The sequence below is a fragment of the Callorhinus ursinus genome, unplaced genomic scaffold, assembly GCF_003265705.2.
Source record: "Callorhinus ursinus isolate GAN/ISIS: 27379988/994484 unplaced genomic scaffold, GSC_fseal_2.0 scaffold3, whole genome shotgun sequence".
Lineage (NCBI taxonomy): Eukaryota > Metazoa > Chordata > Mammalia > Carnivora > Otariidae > Callorhinus > Callorhinus ursinus.
This window is the reverse complement of record NW_027397065.1, coordinates 45,149,004-45,175,543: the sequence shown is the minus strand read 5'-3', so window position 1 is coordinate 45,175,543 and position 26,540 is coordinate 45,149,004. Positions and strand designations below refer to the sequence as shown.

The following is a 26,540-nucleotide window of genomic DNA, read 5'->3' as shown; positions in this document are numbered from 1 at the left end:
ACAACCAGCCTCATCAAAAACCACATTGCAAAAAGCTGAGGTGAGGAAAGCCATTTGACTCTGGTTTAGCTATGACTAAAAGGGCTTGTAGAAAAGAGGAAAGAAAAGAAGACAGGTGTGGGATGGATCATAGTTCCCTGACTTTAAGTCAGCCCAGGAGCCTCAAAATCTGCCCCCTTAGCTCCAGATTCTCCCAGAACTGCAAAGTTTTGTGGATATGGGTTAGGGGAAGAGAGGAGCCAGCAACAGCTAATCCCAAATTGCCCTGGTGTTTTAGAAGATGCTACTTTTTCCATTGAGACAGTAATGATCACATCTTTATTGGGTATCAGGCAATGTGCTGGGTGCCTTTCCGTAGCTCAGGTCCCAGTGACCCTGCACGGCGGCTGTCAGCAAACCCATGACTCCTCAAGAACTAAAAGAACGAGGAAGAACAAAGACAGCTAAGCCCAAAGAACTGAGACGACTTGCCCTGTGCTACTTGTCACCCCAGAGATTCAAACCATGACTTTTGCAAGCCCTGAATCTCTGCTTTTCTCCCCTGCAGCACGAGGTCCCCTTTGTCATCAAAGACTTCTGTTGAGTTGGGAGACTGGGAGTGAATTCATGGGCTACCTTGAGCATGTTTTGCAGAGAAGATGCAACTAGAATCCAGGAAGACCCCTAAAACCCATTTTAGAACTGGCATTCTGCTGTGTGTGTTGGAAAGGGGACAACCCTCCAAATCAGTCACTTAAGTTTCATTTCACTGGACATCGGTTTTAACTTCAATTGCACCTGGGTGGCTCAGTCGTTAAGCGTCTGCCTTCGGCTCAGGTCATGATCCCAGGGCCCTGGGATCGAGCCCCACATCGGGCTCCCTGCTCAGTGGGGAGCCTGCTTCTCCCTCTCCCACTCCCCTGCTTGTGTTCCCTCTCTCACTGTGTCTCTCCCTGTAAAATAAATTAAAAAACCTTTAAAAAAAAATTGTGTCATTGTGTGATTTCAGATTTGTTCAATGTACTACAGGCCAGAAGAGGCACTGAGCAAAATATTTGAAATTCCTTTGTTAGAATCATCACCAGAAAGATTTTCCAATCATAAAGAAACTCTGATTAAGGCAGTATGTGGCTGCTTTTACAGTGTGATCTGGAAAAGTCTAAAATGCATCACTCCCTTTTGAAAAATACAGCTAATGCCTGAAATTCCATTATTGAAGGTCTTTCTTGGCTTCAGTCTCTAATATCGGTCCTAATCCAAACTCCTCTGAAACAAGCCAAGCTTTATTCTTTCAGTAAGTTAAACCCTTAGTGAATGGCTATTTGGGGAAGGTTTTGACAAGTGGGGGAAAAGCAGAAAGCAAAAGCCCTCTGAGAGCAAATGTAACATAGTCGGGAAGACCAGGAAATAGGCCCCTTTCGTGGTTTTGGCTTGATTTTACAAATAATTACAAATTAAACAAATGACTCCAGAATGTCAAAATCACCAGTATTGCCAGTTAAAAATTAACATTGCCCCTCCCAAATGGTGGTTCCTGGTTGCATATTTGCCCAAAAGAAAATCACCCCCCAAAATGTGGACACATAAAGACAAGTGAACAAGGTCTTATTTTATGTACAGTATTTGGAGAAGGAAAGGAAATAACACTTGAGTGATTGGCTTAGCATTTGAATGAGTTTATTTTGTGAGTAGGTTTATGTGGGTTTTTTTTTAAGTCCTCTAAATTAACCCAATGATTCAGGGACTATGATCATTCTCACTTAAACAAGGCAACTGAGAAGTTGAGACACTTGCCTCAGGTTGCACAGCTGGTCAGGCGGATGCAGGTCTACCGGACCTGAAAGTTCCAATCCTCTCCCACTCTGCCTCTCCAAAGCAAAAAGGTGAAATTCGGCTGTTTTTCAGGAGGGTGGCGATATCTTCTTTCTTAGGTATCAAATACCTAGCTTCTCAGTGACACATCTGTTGGACTAGCCAAGCAGCAAAAGAGCCAATGTTAATAGGAGTAAAGTGGACTTATCATTCTGAGGAAACAGAGAATGTGCTCCCCCTTTCAAATCCAGCATAAGCATTGCACGACCAAAGAGGGCACAGACAAATGTCTGCCAGACCACAGCTCAGAGTATAGAGCATGCAACTGATTGTTCAGCTGGAGTCTGGGGATGAAAATCTCCTATGGAAAGTCGGGGCAAGTGCAAGAGCCATGAAACATAGTTGTTAAGCGCTCAGGCTCTGGAGTCATAGACTTGAGCTTGTAGCCTTCCAGTCCACTTATTAAGAGACTTGGCCTTTCTGAACGTCAAGGTCCTCACTTGCAATATGGGGCAATGGTACTTTGCAAGATCATAGGTCAAATGGGCGCTGGCCTGTTGAGTGCCTGAAGTATAAGATGTGCTCAAAAATGTGAATCGTCCTTCATTTTGGTTTTGTTCCCTGCCTCTCTCTTTGAAACTCACAGTCCAAAATTCTATTTTATATAATATATCAGCATAAAAAGAAAGGGGATATAAAAGCTGCGTGTACAAGCTTGCCTTTGTGCAAATATGTAGACACTAGCATCTTGTTGGGTTGTGTTTGACACATATCAGGTGTCCAGGCGGAAGCTTTGGAATATGAAGACAGTGTAGCTTTGAACATGGCCAAGAAAAGAGACAAAGGCCAAGTGAGGATGGAATGACAAGTAAGAATGAGAGCAGGTTTTACTTGGTGTCTCTCTTTTCCTGATGGCTCTTGTGTGGTTTCCTTGGAAAGTTTACCCTGGCATTTTTCAGAAATAGCACAGTTGTTTGGGATGATTACAGGCAATCACCATTTCTCAGAGATGGAACTGTGTTTAGCTCATTGACCGGCTACTCCCCAGTCCCCAGCTGGGGGGATGCACAGCTGGACTCTTGTTTACCACGTATCAGATCTTGTGAACTTTGAAGACAACCCACCTCAGGGAACTCATTTAAGAAAAAGAGTGAGTTTTGATGGTGGAACATGAAATCCTTTCCAACAGAAGAACAAACCCAATAGCCAGCTCACCTGACAGGCTGTTAACACAGTGTCTCTTAAAACCCATGTTTGAAGTCAATGAATATTAAGAGATTAAGAGAGATAATCTGAGGTTAGAGGAGAAGCCCTCCTTGGATATCTTGAAGCCACACCATCCAATAATGGAGCCATAGCGATGTGTGGCCGCTGAGCACTTGAAATGTGGTGGGTCCAAATTGAGATATCTTCTACAATACACGATTTCAAGGACTTAGTACAAAAAATAATGTATCTCATTAATTTTTTATGTTGATTACATGTTGAAATAATACTTTAGATATAATAGGGTAAACAAATATATTCTTAAAATTAATTTTATTGTTTCTTTTTCATTCCTTGTAGTGTGGCTACTAGAAATCTTTAAGTTACATATATGGTTCCCATTCTGCTATTCTTGGACAGCATGGCTTTAGAACATCACACAGAATCTTTATCCCTACTCACAACTCTGGTTAATACTTACCTCCATTTTGTACCCTGATTATGATGATCCTAGGCTATTAACAACTAATACATATCCAGAACTTCGCTACCTTAGGGCTTTGCTCTTGCTGTGAACTCAGTGTAGGGTGCTTACCCACCCCCACACCCCCAGACATCATCTCTGGTGCCTTTTCAACTCCCTGATCTTTGCTCATAGGCCCTCTCCCCAGACAGGCCTGCCCTATCCACAAGTTGGTCACATCAACCTGTTCTATTCTCTTTATGGCACTTGTTTATATTGTCTGCCCTCTCAACAAGACTGTGAGCTCCGCGAGAAGATCTACCATGTTCATCTCTCTATTTCTTGCTCTCAGAACAGCACTTAGCTTATAGCTGGCCCCCAGTAAATAGTTCCTGAAGAGTTAAATGCATTAGCCTTAAATCTGACTGAGATTGTTTAAACTGTGTTTCAGCATAGTGCCCTTCATTCGTATCATTCTGACTGAGCACCTGTTGTAGCCTGTCACTATGCCTTAAGAATATGGTGATAGATGTCCTGGTCTCACTCTCAGGGAGGGCAGGACTTAGTGGCTTCCAAGGATAAACATGTCTTGCAAACAGAGTTGTCCTATTACTGCCATGAGCCTTTTGTTGCATTTTACTATGTATACTACTAAGGAAATAATGCAACAGAGGTCAAAAAACAAGATAACCTCAAAGTGCAGACTCCCTGTTTACCCACAGTGGCAGAAGGTTGCTGAAAGGCGGCTCCCTTGTGCTCTTCTATTTTTAAAAAACAGATTAACCATCCTAAAGAACTATGATTATGGGCAGAACCAAGCCATGTATTTCTAGCTGTGGAAGGCTCCAAATGAGAAGATATTTTGAGCTCAAAGGATACATGTTTTCAGAGGTTTTTAAGGGAAAACTGGCCTTTTAATACATCCTTAGATTACAAAAGCAAGCTGTAGACAACTGTGTGGAGCAGATGATTGTTTTTGTTTGTATATATCCTATAAATGTGTGTGGGAAGGACAAATGCATTCCAAATGGTTAACCTTGGCTACCTCAAGGTTGTGGAGAAGGGTGGAATGACACTATAAATATTTTCTTAACATACTTCCATGTTATTTGTTACAATGAACATGGATAATTTCTGTACTTTCAAAAATGAATAAAGTAGTTTTTAGAAAGAAAACTTAAAAAGAAACACCGCAAAGCATCCCTGTATTTGATAGGGATACTTTTCACATCTTGACCTTTTTCATCTCAGTTCTGGCCCCAGCAAAGACCAGCAACCAGGCTGGGTTTAAAAAAAAAATAGGAAGTACAAACTGAGCTCACTTCTGGAGAATTTTATGATGTCATGGCTCTCTTACCATAGTTAGGACTTCGTTAACCTCTTTAACTGGGAGAGTACTCTTTATTGAGAGCACCTGTTATAAGCCAAGTAATTTGTTTACATATGTCCATTCTCTAATCTTTCAAAGGTAGGCATTAAATATATCCTCACTTAGTGGATATAAAAATTAAAGTTCAGGGAGGTGAGATGAGTTGCCCAAAGTCACAGAGCTAGTTAGAGGTTGAGCCAACTTTGCAGAGAACTACAAAAAAAAACCTAGAAAACAAGTAAGAAGATGGCAATAAGTACACACCTATCAGTAATTACTTAAATGTAAATGGTCTAAATGCGCCAATCAAAAGACATAGGGGGACAAAATAAAAAAAAAGCAAGACTCATCTATATGTTGCCTGCAAAAGACTCACTGCAGACCCAAAGATGTATACAGACTGAAAGTGAAGGGAGGAGAGAAGGTATTCTATGCAAATGGACACACACACACACACACACACACACACACACACACACACACACCCCTAAATCCAGAGTAGCAATACTTGTATCAGTCAAAATGAGACTTTAAAACAAAAATGGTAACAAAAGACAAAGAAGGACACTACATAATGATAAAGGGACCAATACAATGAGAGGATATAACAATTGTAAATATCTATGCAACCAACACTGGAGCACCTAAATACATAAAGCAGATAGTAATAGACATAAAGGGAGAGATTGATAGTAATACAATAATAGTAGGTGACTTGAATACCCCACTTGTTTCAGTGGATAGATCATCCGGACAGAAAATCAATAAGGAAACAGAAACCAACTTTGAACCTAGTCCTTTTCAACCTTTTTTCCAATTCACTACCATTTGCTACCTCTTTCTAAAAGATAAGGTGTAATGCAGTGTTTTGCAGCTGGTTCCATAGCTGAATTAAACTCTATTATCAATGAAAGTGTAATTGTAGGCACTTGTGAAAGGCTTCTGCTCCACAAAAGCTTTTCCCTAACTAGCCCTGGAGCCTGATAGTTAACAGTAGAATCTATCCCATTGGGTGACATCCCCTGGGATCCACTCTCCAAGTACAAGGACCCTTAGAATTGAGTAACATGTAACATCATTATAAATCATAACCGTCATGTGACTGTAATGTAAATTAATTACCAAGGAAATAAACCTAGCAAATGTCCAAGGAAATGAGACATGAAGCCAGTAAGATGATGGGGGTGTAAAGAGGAGATAGTTATAGAGCAGAGTCAGGAATGTCCTACAGGTATGTCACTGTGGGACTGTTGATAAATATAAGGGACCTAGAGAAACCAGATGCAGAAAAGAAAGGTGCCATTAAAGGTATATATCACCATCCAGGCCAGGCAATGGATTGGCACAAAACAGAGAGAATGGGCACATGTAGTCGGTTTCCATACTGCATTCCCCACCCTAGCTACAATGCTGCTATTTGTCAGAAGGTCACTGAGATATAAGAAACCAAGGCTCAATGAGTAAAAATCAGTCACCCCATCAGGAGACAATTCACAGGGCATGTTGTCCCAGGAATCTGCTCAGAACGTCTCTCTGAGGCACAGAGGGCCAAGAAGTAGCTTCTGGATATATGGGGGGTTAGTTTACAAAGCTAATGGATCTTATCTAGTAGTGGATTTCTATAAACAACCTGGACAAAAATACTGTCTGCTCTCTTCTTTAAGTAGAATATGCTTTTTTTCCCCACAGAAAAAGCGTACATTGAAGGGCTCCATTGAACTGTCCCGAATCAAATGTGTTGAGATTGTGAAAAGTGACATTAGTATCCCATGCCACTATAAATATCCATTTCAGGTAAGTCCACTACACCTGAGGGAACTAGTTCCCCATTTCTTGGACAATGGTTGAAATCCTCAGTCATTTTATTAGAAGGTGGGACAGGGAGACTCTGATCTATAGTTAGATCTACTAAGCCCACAACAAAGCTGCTGTGTTCTTTCATTCATTCATTCATTCATTCATTCATTCATTCTATTCAACAAAGCATAGGGGTGCCTGGGCAGCTCAGTAGTCATTGGGTGTCTGCCTTCAGCTCAGGTCATGGTCCCAGGGTTCTGGGATCAAGCCCCGCATTGGGCTCCCTGCTCAGCAGGAGGCCTGCTTCTCCCTCTCCCACTCCCCCAGCTTATGTTCCCTCTCTCGCTGTGTCTCTCTCTGTCAAATAAATAAATAAATCTTTAAAAAAAAGAGCATAAAATCTTGAAAAAGTTTTCATTCCTCATTTCCCTTACTCTCATGTCTTTCCTACCTCAACAAAAATCCCAATTCTCTGCTCCTAGAGGAAGGGAAAAAAAACTATCAATGGCCCCAAAGCTAATATTCTTTAAGTACAATTTACTCATGTTTTGAGGCAACAGATTGTAGTACTTGATTACAAATTGTTTGAAAGTTCTGGGACAAAAAGTCTCAAATTTTATAATCTCAGAACTAGCTAGAGTTGTGTTATCCAACACAGTAGCCACTAGCCACATGTGGATGTTTAATATTTAAATTAAACAATATTAAAAATTTCTCAGTCACACTAAGCCACACTGAATGAATGAACATTTCACATGTTCAATAGCTGTGTGTTGAACAGAACAGATTATAAAACATTTCCACCATTGCAGAAAGTCCTACTGGACAGAGCTGGTGGAGGTTATCATTTGTCTTTAGGTCATGACATTGTCCAATTCTTGTCCTCACTCTTGGCATCTATGACTCTGACGCAGCGGATATCTCCTTGTACATTCTAGGGTACAGTTCCTGTTTGGCAATTTGAGAGGTAAATATTCCGTTTTTAATGTGACACAGAAAAGGACTCTTTTCTTACTAGAAAGTTGACCTCCATGAGTTGAAATTTTTAGTAATGCAAGTAAAATGAATAACATGTATTTTCCTATCATTAAAATTCCAATTAAAAATGAGTACATTAGGGGACACTGGGTGGCTCAGTTGGTTAAATGTCTGCCTTTGGCTCAGGTCATGATCTCGGGGTCCTAGGATAGAGCCCCACGTTGGGCTCCCTGCTCGGTGGGGAGTCTGCTTGTCCCTCTCCCTCTGCCCACCCCCGCCCCCGCTCATGCTCACTTTCTTGTGTGCTCTCTCTCTCAAATAAATAAATAAAATCTTAAAAAAAAATGAGTACATTAAAGGGGAACCTGGGTGGCTCAGTTGGTTAAGCATTTGACTCTTGATCTCGGCTCAGGTCTCGATCTCAGGGTTGTAAGTACAAGCCCTGCACTGGGCTCCACACTGGGCATGGAGCCTACTTAAAAACAAACAAAAACACAAAAAACAAAAAACAAACAAAAAAACAGAGTACATGAAAAAAAACTGGTGAAATTCAAAGAAGATCTGTACTTTAGTTAGTAGTGTTGGACCAATGCCAATTTCCTGGTTTTGAAACTATACTATGGTTATGTGATAAGATGTTATCATTAAGGAGAGGTGGGTGAAAAGAACACAGGAACTCTGTACTATTTATGGAACCACTGGGGTGTCTTATATTATTTCAAAATAAGTTTTTAAAATCTCGATTATACATTTTTCATCTAATTTTTTTACTCTTTCATATGCCAGAAAGATTTTTTTAATCACTTAAAAGTTAATAAGAGAAATAAATATGCTATCACATGGAGAGGTTTTTGTCCCACTGTTTTAATTTAGCAATGACTTACTAGTAACATGGATTCTCAGACAAATAGTCTGAGCTGTGGAGATACACCCTGTGTCTGCACAGCATTCAAATATCTGGATAAAAAGGACACTGATCTCCTAATCACCCAGATGTTTGCCTTTAATTAATAAACACCTGAGGCCCCACTCTTGGCTCCCTACGCTAGATGGGCCTGCTCTGGGTGCACGGCTCACCCTGGACTCTGTGTATATCTCCAGGTTGTGCATGACAACTACCTCCTGTATGTGTTTGCTCCAGACCGTGAGAGCCGGCAGCGCTGGGTTCTGGCCCTTAAAGAAGGTAACTACTCTCCTTGCCAATGGCTCCCTGAAATTCCTTGATCCTCTAGCAGGCTTGGGGTCCACAGTAAGATAAAGGGCAGTGGGTGGACAAATACTTCTTGCTTTTGGTGGTCATGTTGGATTCCAGCTTTTCACCCTGGGCCCAAGGGGCAACAATCAGTACAGTGTAAGGTCAGCCAAATCCAGCCTACCACCTGTTTTCATAAGGCTCTGAGCTAAGGATTGTCTTTGTATTTTTAAATGGTCCCATTTTAAAGGATTGGAGAAGTACCTCCATAACATATTGATTTTGCCTGCTGGTGAGCAAAACCTAAAATATTTATTATCTGGCCCTTTCAGAAAAAGTTTGCCCACTCCTGGTCTAGTGTGAAGAATAAGAGGATGGGTCCTCGAGTTGGATGACCTGAGTTTGAATCCCGGCTCTGCTACTTACTAGCCGTGTGTGTGTGGGCAACGTCCTCAGCTGCTCTGTGCTTCAGTTTCCCCATCTATAAAAAAGGAAAGAAGGAGGGAATGATAATAATAGTACCTGCCTCCAGAACTGCTGCAAGGAAAGCCCTTGGAACTAGCCTGGCCCAGAGTCGTCACCCAATAAATGTTAGCTAGCTTTAAAGGTTTTCAGATCAGCAGGAAGGGTATTTCTTAGGCTTGCCTCCCTGACAGCATCATTAGAAGCAGCACAGTGTTTGGGTATACGTGAGAGGTGCAGCCAGGCTCCTAAGGTGAAAATCCCAGCTCTGCCAATTATTAGTCTGTGACCTGGGACAAGTTCCTCGACCTTCCAGGGTCTCCCATCTCCTCAGCTATAAATTCTGACTAATAACAATCAGTCACACGGTTATTGTGAGAATTAAACGTGTTAAGACATGTCAGACACTTAGAACCATACCCAAAGAAAGCACTCAATCGGTGGTACTGTTATTTTGCCCAAAGCCTTACAGGAGAACTGGGTTCAGATATTAATCTGTCTCTAAGTAGCTGTAAGGACGAAGAGTAAGCAAACCATTTAGAATCTTGGGAGCCATGATGCCTTTATCTGAAAAATGGGAATAAAAATACAGTTCTTATTTTCTTCCAAGGTCGTTGTCTCAAATGGGGTATGAAAGGGCCAATGCTGGGTAAGCTGGAAAATGCTCTCAACTCATGGAGCTCGGTATAAACATTAAAGTAAAAAGTTATCAAAGGGACTCCAACTGTGTCCATTGGCTATTCTCCCTCCGTGTAGGGCTTTACTCACAGGATGTTAGAGCTGGAAGGAACATTTGAGATGGCTTATCTAGATCTCCCCTTCTTATACTTCTTTTCTTCAGCAGGAGAATCTTTTTTTTTTTTATTCTACCAAAATCTCACTTTAAAGCCACAAATCTAGAACGGATAAAAGCAAAATTCCTGTGGTTGAAGGTGGGAGAGATGAAGGGCCAGAATCCCTCCCACTCAGTCTTACCAGTGCCCCTTGGGGGCTTTTGTGGGGCCCACTGATCCAGTCTAGGATCGGAGGGGGCGTTGAGGCTCAGATGAGGGTGTTGTCCAACCTAGGGACATACAATTAATGCAAGGCCAGACAAGAACCCAGATCTGGTAATGCCTAAATCCAACATGTACTATTCACTCAAGCTTACGCGGGGTCCAATCTCAGGGAATTGTGAAGTTGGTAGCCCTTGATAGACTGACCTGAAAATAACTCTTCTACTGGTGCCAATCTCTTTCAGAAACAAGGAATAATAACAGTTTGGTGCCCATGTATCATCCTAATTTCTGGATGGACGGGAGATGGAGGTGCTGTGCTCAGCTGGAGAAGCTTGCAGTGGGCTGTGCCCAGTACGATCCAACAAAGAATGGTAAGAGACTGGGAATTCCCCTTTCTTCTTTGCAAAATGACCTCTCTGATCGTGAGAAGTAAAAGCTCACATCTTACCATCATCAGGGGTGTCAGGGATTGAATACAAAATTTTGCATTTTTAGAACTTTCGGAAGGAAATCATCTGCCTCTACCACTTGCCTGTTGATGTTTTTCATCTCAAACCTTATGCCTTTGTAGCTCCTTTTGCTACTAAAAGTGTCATCCTTGGGCCTGTACTGTCAATGTCACCTGCGAGCTAGTTAGAAATATAAATTCTCTGGCCATATCCCAGGTCTGCTGCCCTATCAAAATTTGCATTTTAACAAATTTCCTGGAGATTTGTGTGCATGGTAAAGTTTGGGAAGCACGGCCATAACCTTCAAGTTAAAAAATGTAAATGGCATGGTCGCCTTAAGTCTTAAGTTGTAGAGACAGACTTAGAGGTCCATAACATCATTTATTTATTACAGTGGTGTCACATCACACATATATTTAATTCCACTAGCTCAACTTTATCCTCTTGGAGGGGAAGAAAGCAAAACCAAAAACTGTTTCTTTACTCTGTGGCTTCTCTCTGCCTCCCCTTCAAACTCGCTGTCAATCTCTATAATCTCAGAGAAAAGGAGGTCATAGCCTAAATGCAAAATGAAAACAAAAGACAGTGTTTCTGGTCCTTGGAGGGCAAAGGCCCCAGAATGAGGGATTGGGGTGCGACCCACTTTTCCCTTCTGTGATTGCTCTGGGACCTGAACCTTCAATGAAGTGCAACTTCACTTGCATGCACTTTTACACATGGTGAGTTCCCATTCCCCACAGTCATTTGGGGGAGATGGTGTGAGGTCACAGAAGCAGGAGACCTTGAGCAGTTGGGTATGCTCAAGGTCACACAGTGAGGAAGTGCTCTACAAAGCCATTGTTGAATAGGAATGATGGATCCTGTGAATTGTTTTGCTTCCATTCCCCTCTCCTCTCAACCTCTCTTACCCTAGCCAGATTTTCTCATCTGTCAGTTTCTTTTTTGCACTAAAACCGAATACCTCACATTGACAACCCAAGACAGATGTGCTAAATGTAACACATGGCTGGGTTTTCCGTGGCTTCCTGAGTCACAGCCCCTCTTAGTACCACTTTAAAAACTACCACTTCTCACCCTCCACCTTGGGAGAGAAAGTTTAAGGTTAACAGTCCCCTGGCCCAGAAGAACAATATAAACCTGGTTTTAGAAGCGAAAGATCTTCTGCATTACCCTATGGACCAAATTCACAAAGGCTAGTATTTCATAAAAAAGAAACAGAAGGTTTTATGTGGGTGAAATTCACCATATTAACAAGATGACATGGGCTTTCACTGGTGCATGAAAGCCCTTTCCAAAGCTAGAGGTCTGCTCTCCAAATTCCTGCCAGCACCTTTGTTATGGGCCCTTGGACCAGTCACTTGGCCATCAAGGGCCCTAATGTCTTCATCAATCCAATGTTAGGGGAACTTTTAGGGGTCCTATGATGAAACAATCTCCAAGCCCCTTTCCAGTTCTAGAATTCCTTGAGTCTGTGTTTCCATTTGGCAGTTTCCACCATGCATGTTGCAGCTGACCCTCTTCAGGGTGCATAGTACTTCCCTCCACTGAGTGCTAGCACATGACTGAGGGTGATGAGCACCTGAATGACTCACCATCATGACACTTGGACATGACTGCTCATGCTGAACTGCTCACCCCATGAACCCAGGGCCTAACTACTATAGTCAGTCTCTTAGTGATCCTACATTCATGTTTGCAACAATGGGCTTGTGGAAAGCTCTTAGCACATCTGCTGGCATTTACTGAGCTCTCAACAAAGGGTAATTATGCCCACTAGTCTTTCTTATTTGTGGACAGAGGAATCTGAAGCTGAGATACAGCGGTGTCTGTGTGTATGTCTGGAAAGCAGCAGAGGTGGTTGGGTAAAAATGGACCCTGCTCTACCCAACCCACAGCGACACTCATTTCTGCAGCCAGAACTGGCTCTGATGTCATACAAACCAACTGCACCCACAGGGAGAAGAAAGGAGGGAAGAGCAAGGTTAGAGGAAAAGAGATAGACGTCGCAGAATGTTCAGGGTTGGAAGGGGCCCAAGGCCACCCAGCTCATTCCCAATGGAGCTGAGGAGAGAATGCCAGTCTCCTGGTACTCTGAGTTCAGTGCTGAATAGGATCCATGCTTGCAGTTATGTTTGTTTACTTCTTCTCTGTTAATCACAAACCCAAGTCAATACCCCACCCTGCCCTGGCTTAAGGAGTTAGCACACAGGCTGCGTTCCCATGTCACTGTGTTGGTCTCCTCCTACCGCCTTCCTGAGAGATGCTGTCCTGGTCAGGAAGGGATCAACCCCATATGTGAGTCAATCTCATGCAAAGATGAGGAGCTCACAACCCACTTATGGAGCCTATTCCCATATTATCTCTAATTATTAAATCATTCTTTGAACTGAACAGAAGCCCATGTGCTGTCTCCCATGCCACACCTACTCCCAGATGTTCCACTTTGGTCTATTGATTCCAGGAATGACCTTTTCAGGGCCTCAGAGGAGAAATGCCGAGAGACAGAGGAAGAGACAAAAGGAGGGAGAGAAAGAAGAGAGCGGGAAAGAAGGTATAGAGGTGAGGTGAAGAGAGGGAGCTGTGGAGACACAAACAGATCAACAGAGAGAGAGAGAGAGAGGTGTAGTTTGGACGAGGTAGCTGGAACACATGCTCAGAAGCATTAAGGTAACTAAAAGTAGCTTCCAGCCCTCCCAAAAAATAACACAATGACCCCTCACCTCACCCACCTCCTCCCCAAGCCCACGGCTACCTCAGGAAGCTGAGTCACTGTTACCCTGAGTCACCAGTTCCCTCTCTGGGGTTTGGCAGGTGGTAGGTATGTTTGTGGAGGTCTCCCGGCCCACAGGGAAGGACACAAGCTTAATGCCTCTGAAGCAACTTTTGGTTTAGGCTTTAACTGGGAATACGGAATATTGACGTCTAGAAGTTTCTCGTATCTTCTAGAAAATAAAGTGGGGAACCTACAGGCTAAAAGAGATAAAACATGGGCTCTACAAGGCTGATTTTCATTTCTCTGTGTCTCATCAGCTTCTTCTGGCCCTTTTCTTCTGTTGTTCACCTAAGGGCCCCTTTTCTCTGAAAAGCCCCCTGGCTGCTCGCCTCCAGTTGGGCACATTCGGTTTCATGCTCATTTTCTTTTTCTGTTTTTCTCATTTCAGCTTCAAAGAAGCCTCTTCCTCCTACTCCTGAAGACAACAGGGTAAGTGAGGGCTCAAGCTCTGGGCACAGTGGACACCCATCACTGCAGCTGCCTGACTGGCATGTCTCCTTTGCACTTTCCCCATCTGCCCAGATTTTTCAGATCCTGGGCAAATGCAGCAGGTTATAGTAATTCAGTTGAAATGAACACACCGGGTCTCTTGGACCTGACCTGTCTGTCTCATGGGTCTGTTTACATAAAAGGACCATTCAGCTGCTAAGTCCTCAGTTTACTTTATTCATTCAACAAAAACTTATTGATAACAAACTGTGTATCCAGCCACCTGACCACTTTGGGGTATAATGACAGCTATCTATATAAAATAGTGTATTGTGGCACCTGGTTGGCTCAGACGGTTAAGCGTTTGCCTTCAGCTCAGGTTATAATCTCAGAAGCACTGTACAACAATGAAGCATCAGTACAACAATGGGACAAGCCTGGGACAAGTCGGGCTCCCTGCTCAGTGGGGAATCTGCTTGTCCCTCTCCCTCTGCCTACTCATGTTCTCTCTCTCTTTTTTTCAAATGAATAAAATCTTTTTAAAAAATGAAATAAAATTGTATATTTACTCCACCCCTTACTTTTGATATTTTGTAGTTTTCAAAGTACTTCCACACTTTTACTATTTCAAAGATATACATATATATACATCTTTATATATTAAATATATATACACATATATATGAATGTACCTCCTTTCCTCATTGTCTCTTCTAGCCACTTCAGAGGGTTATAGTTTTATTCACATTTTAAAGCTTGGGAAATCAAGTCCCAAGAGAGATTTTAAGTCTTTTCCAAGGCCATTCAACAATTTAGTAGTTAAGCTAGTAGGCAGCAGAGCTTCTGGAGTGGTGCTCTTTAACTCAAGTGGTGGTTCTCAAAGTGTGGTCCCTGGACGAGCAGTATCAGCATCACCTGGGAGCTGGTTAGAAATGCAATGTAAATTCTCAGGCCCCACCCCAGACCTACTGCATTCATAACTCTGGAAGAGGGTCTCAGCAATCTGCATTTTAATAAACCTCTAGGTGATTCTGGAGCACACTGAAGTAGGTAGAAAGACTGATCTAATCTACTGACTTATAAGATTTAGGTGATACCAAGCCATCTCTGGGGAAGTCAACTCTGGCTTGCAGATGGTTTCCCCCATAGGCCCAACTATATAGGGTAGAGTTTGGATCTAGGCTCAGAGTATTATTATACATTATTATTATAAGCAGGTTTCTCACCACATGAATGTCTAATAGGACGTTCAAAAGTTGTACAGGATGTGGGATACTGCTGAGATTTTTTGCATTCTTGGCCCTCTCCCATTAAATGCTAGCAGCACACCTAAACCTTTGTGACATTCAAAACATCCCCATAGATGTCCAAGATGCTCCCTATGGAAAGCTACCACCATGGTTTGAGAACCTTGCTCTTAACTTTCTTCTCATAGGGATTGATCAGTTAGTTGGGCCTATAATGGGATGAATACCATGATGTCATAGCCCTCCTTAATCTTCAGGTGCCCTTGAATATCACTCCTTCCTCCATTAGCTCTTGGGGTGAAAGCCTCAGTCCCACTGACTCTTATCTGCAGTACTCCAATACACCATCTCAGCTCCACCGATATCTAGACCTCAAATCCTAATCTGGGCTCAGCTGGGATGACATACTACATCAGTACGACAAGCTTTTCTTTCTAGATTTCCAGGATTTTTATACCACCAAATGCTTCAATGTGCTCATAGAAACTTTGGCTTCTCAGGGCACCTGGGTGGCTAAGTCGTTAAGCGTCTGCCTTTGGCTCAGGTCATGGTCCCAGGGTCCTGGGTTCGAACCCCACATCAGGCTCCCTGTTCAGCGGGAAGCCGGCTTCTCCCTCTCCCACTCACCCTGCTTATATGTTCCCTCTCTCACTGTGTCTCCCTCTGTCAAATAAATAAAATCTTTAAAAAAAAAAAAAAAGAAAAAGAAAAAGAAAGAAACTGGCTTCTCAACACCAAATCTCATCTCCACCAGTGATCTCAATCTCTTCCATATTTACTATCTCACAAAATCTGCCAAACTGTCGCAAGTGTGCCCTTCCTGAAATCCCACAATTGTTTGCTTTATCATCTCTTCTTCATGTCTTCAACATATCATCCTTAAAAAGGTACTGAGAAGTAGATTTAGGCAAGAGAGTCCCTAAGAGGAAGAAGGAAGTCCATGTGCTATCGTAGAGAGAGCATTAAGATTAATTCAAGGGTTAAGCTTAGCCATATCTATTTCCCCATCTGGGCCTCTATTTCCCCATTCTAAACAAAAGAATGGATTGAATGATCTCTCAGAGGCATTCCAGCTCCAGTAGTCTATGATCCTATGGATCTGGACAAACCTGCAAGTCAAATCAGAAAAGCATGTACTGAATAACTTAGCAGTGACTGCATCACTTTCATCAAGAATATGATGCTGCCAGTAGAGAGGCTGCAACATGTGACCAACAGACTTGTATAAAAAGCATGTAGCTGCTTGGAATTCACTGTGGTCAAAATTCAGCACACAGAATGAGAAGGGCAAAGAATTCCAGGTACTGATTGTCTTTGTGTCATATTCAGCACTACAGTCTTAAGTCACAAAGAAAGCCAACTAGAGAAGGCAGGTGGTTTCAGCCAATACCCAATGGATTGTAGGAACTGGTGTATTGACCTGGCATAGAACCAGGAGCAAGTTATAATTTAGGGACTTGTTGACCTTGTTCTGCAGTTTACCTCCTTTCTATGTCATAGCTTGGTTTTGTTTTCTACCTCCTCCAGCGATCACTTCAGGAACCTGAAGAAACCATTGTCATTGCCTTGTATGACTACCAAACAAACGATCCACAGGAGCTCATGCTACAACGCAATGAGGAGTACTACCTGCTGGACAGTTCTGAGATTCACTGGTGGAGAGTACAGGACAGGAACGGGTAAGGCATCTTTGTGGTTGCTGTCCCAGGGCTTGAGGGTAGGTGAGAATAGAGAAAACACTGGAATGATTTGTCCTGCCTTCATCAGCATGACCACTGTGCTGAGTTAGGAGAGGAGAGCAGAGGTAAAAGAAAGAGGAAGGCAGAAGTGGTTGAGGGGATCTTTCCACTTCTCAGAAGTGGTGGAGGCGGTCATTTGCTATGTTCGCTCCCCAACAAGCACTCCCAGCCCCCAAGCCCATTTAAAAATTCCCTGGGTTTTTTCACTAACATCCATAGAGTAGGAGATTGGCAGCTTGTTCTACAAGGAAGCACTATTGTTCTTGAGTGTTTAGATGAGACTGAAGGCACATCCCATTGTGAAGTGTCTATTTTCAGTGAAAAGAAAAGGCATGTAGAAATGGTACAGATTAGTGGTTATATTAAAAAGCATCAGGAGGAAGATACTAAAGACTTAGCTACACTACCAGTCTTTGAACTAGCCATCTGCATGATTCAGGGAGAAAGTTGAGTTGTGCTAATACCGGTTGTCCACTATGGGAGTTCTGAATGAAAAAAAAAATCTTATGAGCCCTTCTCTGATCTGAAATACAACAAAATTACTTTTGTTAACTTTCAGAATGCTCTGGGATATATATGACTTAGATACTAGTACTTAGTTTTAAGGCATCGGATTCATACTGTTTTATAAGGCTTTAGTTTTTCCTTTTAATATGTCAGAGGTATTTACCCAAGCCCTGGAATATTCTCCAGAATATGATTTCAATGACTGCATAAATCTAACACAAAAGTGTACCATAATTGAGCAATTCCCTTGCTGGGTGCTCAGGTTATTTCCAATATACTGCAGATATTAACAACACTGCAATGAACATCCTTGTATATTAATATTACAGGTTTATACATTTTTAAAACATGAGGTTATTACCGATTTAAAAATATAAAAAAGAAAAAGAAAAGACTCCATCATTGCAGTGTAGGATGGCCTAAATCGATGTTTTATTTTAAAAAAATAAAAATCCAACCTCCATTTGTCCCCATATCAAATCCAAAAGTAATCACTATTAACACTTTCTTATGTATCCCAAACAAAAAATGTATACATACACAAATGAATCCTTTTTTTTTCATTCACACAAAGGTGATTCATTCTGCTCTTCACCTTGCTTTTGACCTTTAGTAATATACCTTGGAGATCTTTTCGTATCAGCAATACAAATTTATTTTTTAAATAATTGCATAGTTTTGGAAGGTGTGCTTGTATTATAAATATTTGAATGATCTTAAATGGTAGGATATTTAGTTTCCAAATTATTTGTTTTCTTTGTTATTTTAAACAAAGCCACAATGAAGATCTTGTATTGCTCATGCTCATGTTTCTGGGCAATTTTTTGAAAAAAATTTGCAACATAGATAGTTTTGAAAATATATTTTTCTTTTGAAAAAATATATATCTCCTATTTCTAACTATGGAACTGTTGAGTCAGAGCATGTCTCAATTTAGGTAGATAATTCCCTCAGAAAGGTTGCCAAATTTACATTCCCACTACCCACCAACATCATGTGGGAGTGTCAACACTGGGTATCACTAACCTTAAAAAAAAAAAAAAACTAATCTGATGAGTAAAAAAAGAGGCACACAAATATCTTTAGGGTTAAGGCTTTACTTTTTACATAGATCAAAACTTGCTTTGTCAAAACGCCTTCTCTTTAAGTAGCCTTATTGACACCACTACAGGGAGAGTGAAGGAGGGGTGTAAAATATGGTTGGTTCAAGGACTGTTGTCTAGGAGACAGTGTTGCTGGCTAGCTAGGAACAGACCCCAAAGCACCTCATGTGGAACCTCCTTCTCTAGCTGACTTGTGGAGGCAAGTGAGGCTTGTCACATCACCTTCTCTTTGCCTATTATAAGGAGTCCCATATCAGAAACAGACTGCCCGGTTCTACAAACACCAGAAGAACTTATTCAGAAATTCACTCCTCCAGTCAACTGACATTTATTTAGCACACCTAATGTGCCAGGAAATTTCTTCTCCTAGGTTTCACTTCCCCAAATGACAGTTTACCCTTTGTTCAGTGGCCTATGGAAATACTCAGCTCTGCACTTCAAAGGCCATCAAAGAGGACACCCTAGAATCTAATTGGTGTTTTGGGAATTTCCCCAGCGTGCTTTGTAATAATGCAGTATAGTGGAAAGTCCACAAGATGGGGCGACAGAAGCCTTGGACTTTAGTATCAGCTGCTCTTGTTGTAGGTCTTTGGAAAAGTCACTTAAACTTTGGGCATCCATTTCCTTATCTGTGAAACACAGATGATAATATCGGCTCTGTCTATCTTACAAGGTTGAGGGAATCGATGAGATGCTAAACATGAAAGGAGCTTTGTAAATTCTCCATCCACATACAAATGAAGAGAATCAACATTTGTGATAATCATATTATCACATAATGTTATGTGGTTGGCATATTAGAACACAGTTATTCTATTTGAAAGTAAAAATTATATTTGACCTAGTACTAGAATTGCAAACATATGGTGTGGCAAAACCAGACAAAATCAAGTGGATTCCAAAAGACAGATATAAAAGAAATAGCAAATTTTAAAATAACTTGACTTCTATCAATTGGCACAGACTGCCTTGAGCACCATATTAGGGATGATTCTGAAGCTGGGTGTTCAGTTCTCCAAAGGAAGCATGTCATGATTGACTAGCAATGTCAGCCATGGGCACAGGATATGAGACAATCTTCTGATATTTGGCATCCCCATTCTTGATTTCTTTACTCCTCAAAACAATTCTGTGAAATAGATTATACATTCCTCATTAGACACCATCACCAGATTGAAAAATGGCTTTATTATATAAAAATTAAAATATGCTTTATGAAGTAAAGAGCAAGAAACTCTCAGGCATCTTTTCATAGATTGGCAGAGTTGGGAGGAATTTTATGTGGAATCTAGTTTAAGGCCCTCATTTTACAGAGAGGGAGCCAGAGGCCCAGAGAGTAAAAGGGACATTGTTTTCACCATGTAGTATTAAATGCAATAATGAATGTGAACGTGCTTTGAAAAATACAAGACCACACACAAATGTAAAGTATTTTGATGTGCTGATTAGTCTCTTTATCCATATGTCTTTGTTTATGCACAATTATCTATTCCTGCTCAAAAGAAGCTCCTACCTCTAAATCCAGCGTGACTCTATTCTTTTTTCTCATGTTTTACCATTTGTGTCTGAAGGAGTTCAATTAACAACAACAACAACATATTAGGGAGGCCTTGGATTAAAAGCTTATAATGCTGACTGGCAGTATCTTTTGGGACCTGTGGTGGGAAAGTGATTTTTTATATTTTAATTATTTTGGGTTCTTGACTATAAAATAGTAGCACTAAAGTGGAAAAAATACTGATTGTCACACCCCAAAGAAAATGTTTCCTTATAGAAAATAGAGACTAAACATTAATCTTTTTTCCACTAGAGGAAATTTCACAACGAGGAGAGCAACAAACAATGCTTTTTGAGTGAAGTAGCCACTTCTTATTTATTATGGTTCATATTTTAGTGGTGAAATCTATTGCCTTTAACAGATGGCAGATTTTTGTTATTTTTAGTGACTCTTTTATTCTAAAACTTTAAAATGTCTTATCATGAATACCAAATAATGTGAGACTCCCCCATCTTTAAATGACTTTTAACGGATTGAACCACCTCTAAAATGGAGATGTGAAAATTTGTCCTATAATAGTCTAAACATGAATTTCTCTTTTAACAGGCATGAAGGATATGTACCAAGCAGTTATCTGGTGGAAAAATCTCCAAATAGCCTGGAAACTTATGAGTAAGATATTTTCTTTGTTTTCTAAAAATATGGTACTAAGGTCCTCCTTAGATTAGGAATAAATTATTGGTTGATTATAAAAGTACCAGGCATTTTTTTTTCTTGTACTTTGATCCCTAAGTAAACAGTAGAGGAAAAATTTAAATAGAAGGGGGCCGACATATGTACTCACCTCCCCTTTAATCAAAGAGAGGACTCTAAGATACCCACATAGATTGTGGTAAACGGAAAAGATTCTTCCGGGAATCTTGGTCTTGCCTGAGAAGGAAGAAAACAGTATGAACACTAATCAAATACAAACTCACTTAAAACATACTTTAAGGCAATACTTCCAATACCAAAATAGCAGACAAATAGGTATTAAATATCTGCTTAGCTTGTATTGTTTATTTCAAGTTGTCAGAGAAGAGTTCACATGGATATAATTTTAATGGAACTACTTAATGTTTAATAAAATCCAATTGTAGTGGACAGTGTACTCACCATGTACGTATGCTCCCTAGCTCAGCTGCTAGAGGGTCCAGAAGCAACAGCCCCATAGCACCGCAACAGCATTGTGTTCACAGATCTTCCTTTCTAAATAGCACTTCCCACTAGAATAGAGTTCTTGAAGAAACAGCTTGGGGATTCAGAGTTGAGGCAGGGAAAGAACAGGATGAACTTGGAACACCTTGCACCAGAAAGTAAAGAAGTACTGCCCCCCAAAATATTTTAATGATGTGGACTTGTGAAAGGGCAAAGAAGCTTAAAATTGTTCCTTCTGGCCAAATATGTGACAATTCCAGTGTCAAAATAAGTAATGACAGTAATGGACTATAGTCCATTGAGTAAAATAAGAATTGATAACAAGCAGATAGTTTGATAGGTAAGTAAGTAAGTAAATAAATAAATGAGAAAGTTCTTTCTTACCATAGAGTGCCAGCTAATGAATGTAGAAGGATGATCACATTTAAAAATCACCATTTGGGGCACCTGGGTGGCTCAGATGGTTAAGCGTCTGCCTTCGGCTCAGGTCATGATCCCGGGGTCCTGGGATCGAGTCCCACATCGGGCTCCCTGCTCCTTGGGAGCCTGCTTCTCCCTCTGCCTCTCTCTCTCTCTCTCTCTCTCTCTGTGTCTCTCATGAATAGATAAATAAAATCTTTAAAAATAAATAAATAAATAAAAGTAAAAATCACCATTTGTAACTCAAAGTATCAACTAATTCAGGCAAGAAACATCAATGATGTCTAAACAGACATCCCAGGCCTCCTGATATGGCACCAAGAAGGACACATTACTTCTGGATATTCCTGCCCAGACATGCATAATCTGAGTTTCATCATGAGGAAATAATAGGCAAATCCATATTCTACAAAATAATTGGCCTGTGCTCTTCAAAAATGTTAATATCATAAAAGACACAAAAGGCTGAGAAATTGGTCCACACTGAAGGAGCTTAAGGAGATGAGTGTTGATTAAATAGACTAGTAATCCTGGATTGGATCTTGAGCCATTAAAAAAAAAAATAGGGGCACCTGGGTGGTTCAGTCAGTTAAGCGTCTGGCTCTTGATTTCAGCTCAGGTCATGATTTCAGAGTTGTGAGATCAAGCCGTGTTTTGGGTTCCATGCTGGGCATAGAGCCTGCTTAAGATTCTCTTTCTCCCTCTCCCTTTGCCCCTTCCCCCCACCTCTCTCTTTCTCTCCCTCTCTGAAAAAGAAAAAAAAAAGACAAAACACATCATTGGGACAACGATGAAATTTGAATAAAGTCTGGAATTAGATAATAGTATTGCATCAATGTTAAATTTCCTGATTTTGGTAATTGTACCATTTTTATATAAGTATATATTCTATTTCTTAGAAATACATACTGAAGGGGCTCCTGGGTAGCTCAGCCGTTAAGCGTCTGCCTTCGGCTCAGGTCATGGTCCCAGGGTCCTGGGATTGAGCCCCGCATCAGGCTCCCTGCCGAGCAGGGAGCCTGCTTCTCCCTCTCCCTCTGCCTGCTGCTCCCCCTGCTTGTTCTCTCTCTCTCTCTGACAAATAAATAAAATCTTAAAAAAAAAAAAAAAGAAATACATATTGAAGTACTTAGAAGTAATAGTCTATTCTCAAATGGTTTGGAAAAAATATATATATCTATTCAGAGGGAATGGTAAGGCAAATATGTAAAATATCAGAAATTAGTTCATCTGGGTCAAGTGTATATGGGAGTTCTTTTATAGTATTTTATAACTTTACTATACATTTGAAATTATTTAAAAATGAAATGCGTTTAAGTCCTCTCCGAATGTAAGATACCAGGGTTGAAGAATATTAGCTAATGAAGACTTCTATTAACTCATTTGGGTTCTTATTAGTTCAAATGTGGTCAAGTTATTTGTTGCTGAAATTCTAATAGACTCTGTAGTGAAGAGCTATCATTTTCTGAAGAGTCTCTCAACCTGAGACTGGTTTTGATCAAGTATGAGTGAGTAGCCCCTCCCTCAGCTAATAGAAGAGTCATCAGTTCCAAGAATACTGAGCTGCAATGAAGCATGTAGGAAATATGCTTAAATAGAATCCTTTTTATAGCCAATGCCTTTAGGGAAGAAAATAGGCATTTATTTCAAATGATCATTAGGCTGGGAAGTTTTGTTTTTGCTTTTAATCAGAATCTCATCATTTATGATAGAGGGAAAAAACTCAGAATTCCAACAGAGTATAAAGCACTAGAGAATGGTGGAGCCTGAGGCAAATAAAAAAGTGTATTCCCCCTCCCGAAGGTATTTTAGTTCATAAACAAAACAAAACAAAACACTAGACCATATAAGCAAAACAGTCTGTGAGCCCTATTTATTCCACATACTGTTGGTTTGCATTTTTCAGATTATGGGATCACAGCTAGAGAATAAAATGACTCACAAGCAAACATCCAGACATTTAGAAGTATATATATATAAAATACCCAATAGGATGATTTTTTTCATCCTTGAACTTAATATTGTCTAGTTTCCGGTGACATCTGCATAAGAACTCAAAAATGTACCATCTGGGAGCATAATCATGGTTTGGTACATCCATTGCTTGGCTTCAGGTCTCCTGCCCTGGTTTGGGGGCATAACCTTGGGCAAGTTTCCTCACCAGGCTGGATCTCAGATCCCTTTCCCTTAAATTGAAGGGTAGACAAGTTGAAGGAGGCACTCTAGCTGGCATTCCCTCCCCATTCCTGAACTCAGGGTAGACATCACTCTTAGATCGTGACACACTTACCTACTGAGCTCAGGTGTGCAGCTTTAGGCAGCTACGACTAATTGACCAGAGCTTGCACATGAGATGAAGCCTATTTGCCATCCCTCAACTAGATAAGTTACAAGAGCCCACTGAGGTATAAAGTACCATTCAGTTGCATGATGTTCAAAAGCTCAGGTGGATCCATTAATTCCCTTATTTGTAGCTACTTTCTAATAGCCACACGAGTTTGATAAGTAGTGTTCCTTCCCCACCCAGAACTTCTCTCCTCTGAGGTTTATACTTTCCTAAAACGGATTGTTAACTGATGATCTTTCTAACTCCTCTTATCTAATAAGTAGCCAGGGAAGCCAGGATGTGGCTCAAGTGTTACCAGCAACATTCAAAAACCTTACCTCTAAAAATCACTCATATAATTCTTACCACTTTTTAGGGTTTTTTTTTTCACCAGACCCCAAAATTATAAAAATAATATAATCACTTTGCAGAAGATCTTGAAAACCAATCTAAAAGAGGAAAATACTGCAATTGCTTTACAAGGCTAAACTTTCAAATTTGTGCCCAATTTTTATAGCTGTCCTAGCATCATCCTACTTAAAACCACCCACTGACTTATGAAATGGAGAAGATGAAGGTTTTCTAAAATTTTATTATGGAAAATTTCCAACTTGCACAAAAGTAAGGAGAATAATTTAATGAACCTCCATATACCCAAAACCCAGCTTCAAAAATTATTGACACTTTACCAATTCTGATTCCTTTGTTCCCTTCCAATTAAACATTTTATTACCTGGAAATGGTTCATGCCTTTGTTTTTAAGTTGGAAAGCACTGGTACAGACAGAAAAAGACCAAATCATTTTCTAACATTATCTTTTACAAGTAAATAATAAAAATTGTTTAACTCTCATCGACATACGACTTTTTCCTGCTTTCAGGTGGTACAATAAGAGTATCAGCCGAGACAAAGCTGAAAAACTTCTTTTGGACACAGTAAGTCTCCTTTAACCTACCTTTTGACTTAAAATAAATGAATTGTGCTCTTTTTTCCAGCCATGCTATCATTTATGCCAATGCAGTAAGCCGGCATACTGGATTACAGTGGTTTTCAAGTCGAGTGGAAATATTCTGGGGATTTATAGAAACTAGCATATAATAGGATAAGCAATCCAGCGAGGGTTCAAGGCCTTGGTATTGACATGCAACTGTCACAACAGGTATTGTGGCCTTTCTGGCCACGATGACTGACCCTGTGGAGCCATGGGGCTAGTTTGCCTTGCCTGCTTCTCACTTGGGGGTGAGTGTGACTTAGATACTACTTGGTTGGGTTGTGTGTCCAGAAGAAATACATCACTTGTTTTAACTTATTTTTCATGCAGCGGTTCTCAACAGCCATGCAGTATAAGTAGCTGATCTTGCCCAGGGATGTCAGAATAAAGGGAGAGAGGGATGAGAAGAAAGAAAGCAGGGTGCAGGGGGGAAAGTACAGGACCCAGTCCCTGCTCTCTCACCAACACAGTGGGTGATTTGGGGGATGTTTCTTCTTCCTGGACCTTAGTTTCTCAATGAGTACAGGAGGAGCATTGGATTAAATCAGCAATGACAGTTACCCAATACTCATGCTGTCACCCTTTGCTCCTGATCTTATGTGACAGAGTTGATCATGGTCCATGGCTTTGGGATCCTTCTCAACATGGGGCTGCAGGCAGCTACCATCAAGTGATTGGCACTCAAGGTGAACCCTCTCTGCCTGGACCAGAGGGTCATTTGTTATTCTAGAATAGTGCCTCTCAAATATCTGTGTTGATGGATCACATTTTTGTGGCTGGTTTTCAGTTTCCAATTTGTCACAGACTTACATTTTATAAAAGAAATAAAAATGAACTACTAGAAAAAATAAAGAAGCAGACACAAAAAATTCAAGTTCAATTTTTTTATTAGCTTTAGATTCATTAGACATAAAATTACTCTGATTGCTATGAAAAATTTCTAAATGCCTACTCTCGATTTCTCTTTTTGTTTGGTGACGGACCAGCAACAATTTGCCATCTGGCACCCACCCACAGACCACACTTTGAGTAGCACTGAAAAATTGCACATTGACGGCTCTTTCAGAGAAACCAAATGCATGGAGTTATGGAGAAAAAGTCTTCCACAGAGCAATCAATGAATTTACCAGCACATATGCCTAGAGCAGTTGTTCTCAGACCTGTTTGCACACTAGAATCCCCTGGGAAACATTTTTAAAAATACCTGTGCCCAAGCCCCACCCCAGATTAATTAAATCAGAATATCTAGTTGGTAGGATCTAGGCATTAGTAATTCAGAGAAAAATCTCTCCAGGTGCGTCTAATATTCAGACGATGTTAATGACCTGTACCCAACACTAGCCTCACTGGTGACACCAGTAAACCGTTGGTATGAGTTGATGGAAGCATTAATCTCCCTGTGCCAAAATGTCAACCCTATTCCTGCCATTTCACCATATAACATTTCTCAGTTTGGGTCTGAAGGTTTTCTTATCTTTAAGAATTTTATTTTTTAAAAGATTTTATTTATTTGAGAGAGAGACAGGGAGCCGGGGGAGCAACAGGCAGAGGGAGAGGGAGAAGCAGGAGACTCAGTCCCAGGACCCTGGGATCATGACCTGAGCC

At 40.8% G+C, this 26,540-nt stretch overlaps 1 protein-coding gene across 3 annotated transcripts in view; it reads left to right on the top strand.

The window, feature by feature from the left end:
* The window catches only part of ITK (IL2 inducible T cell kinase), a 63,143-nt gene that overhangs the window by 14,863 nt on the left and 21,740 nt on the right, over positions 1-26,540 (top strand). For 2 of the 3 annotated variants that reach the window (XM_025867150.2, XM_073890542.1), the window contains 7 exons: positions 6,519-6,623; positions 8,706-8,787; positions 10,499-10,627; positions 13,867-13,907; positions 16,682-16,833; positions 20,608-20,673; positions 24,825-24,879. In XM_025867150.2, the coding sequence (XP_025722935.1) occupies positions 6,519-6,623; positions 8,706-8,787; positions 10,499-10,627; positions 13,867-13,907; positions 16,682-16,833; positions 20,608-20,673; positions 24,825-24,879 (630 nt within the window). The remainder of the gene's footprint in view (positions 1-6,518; positions 6,624-8,705; positions 8,788-10,498; positions 10,628-13,866; positions 13,908-16,681; positions 16,834-20,607; positions 20,674-24,824; positions 24,880-26,540) is intronic. The other variant, XM_025867151.2, reaches the window with a different exon arrangement.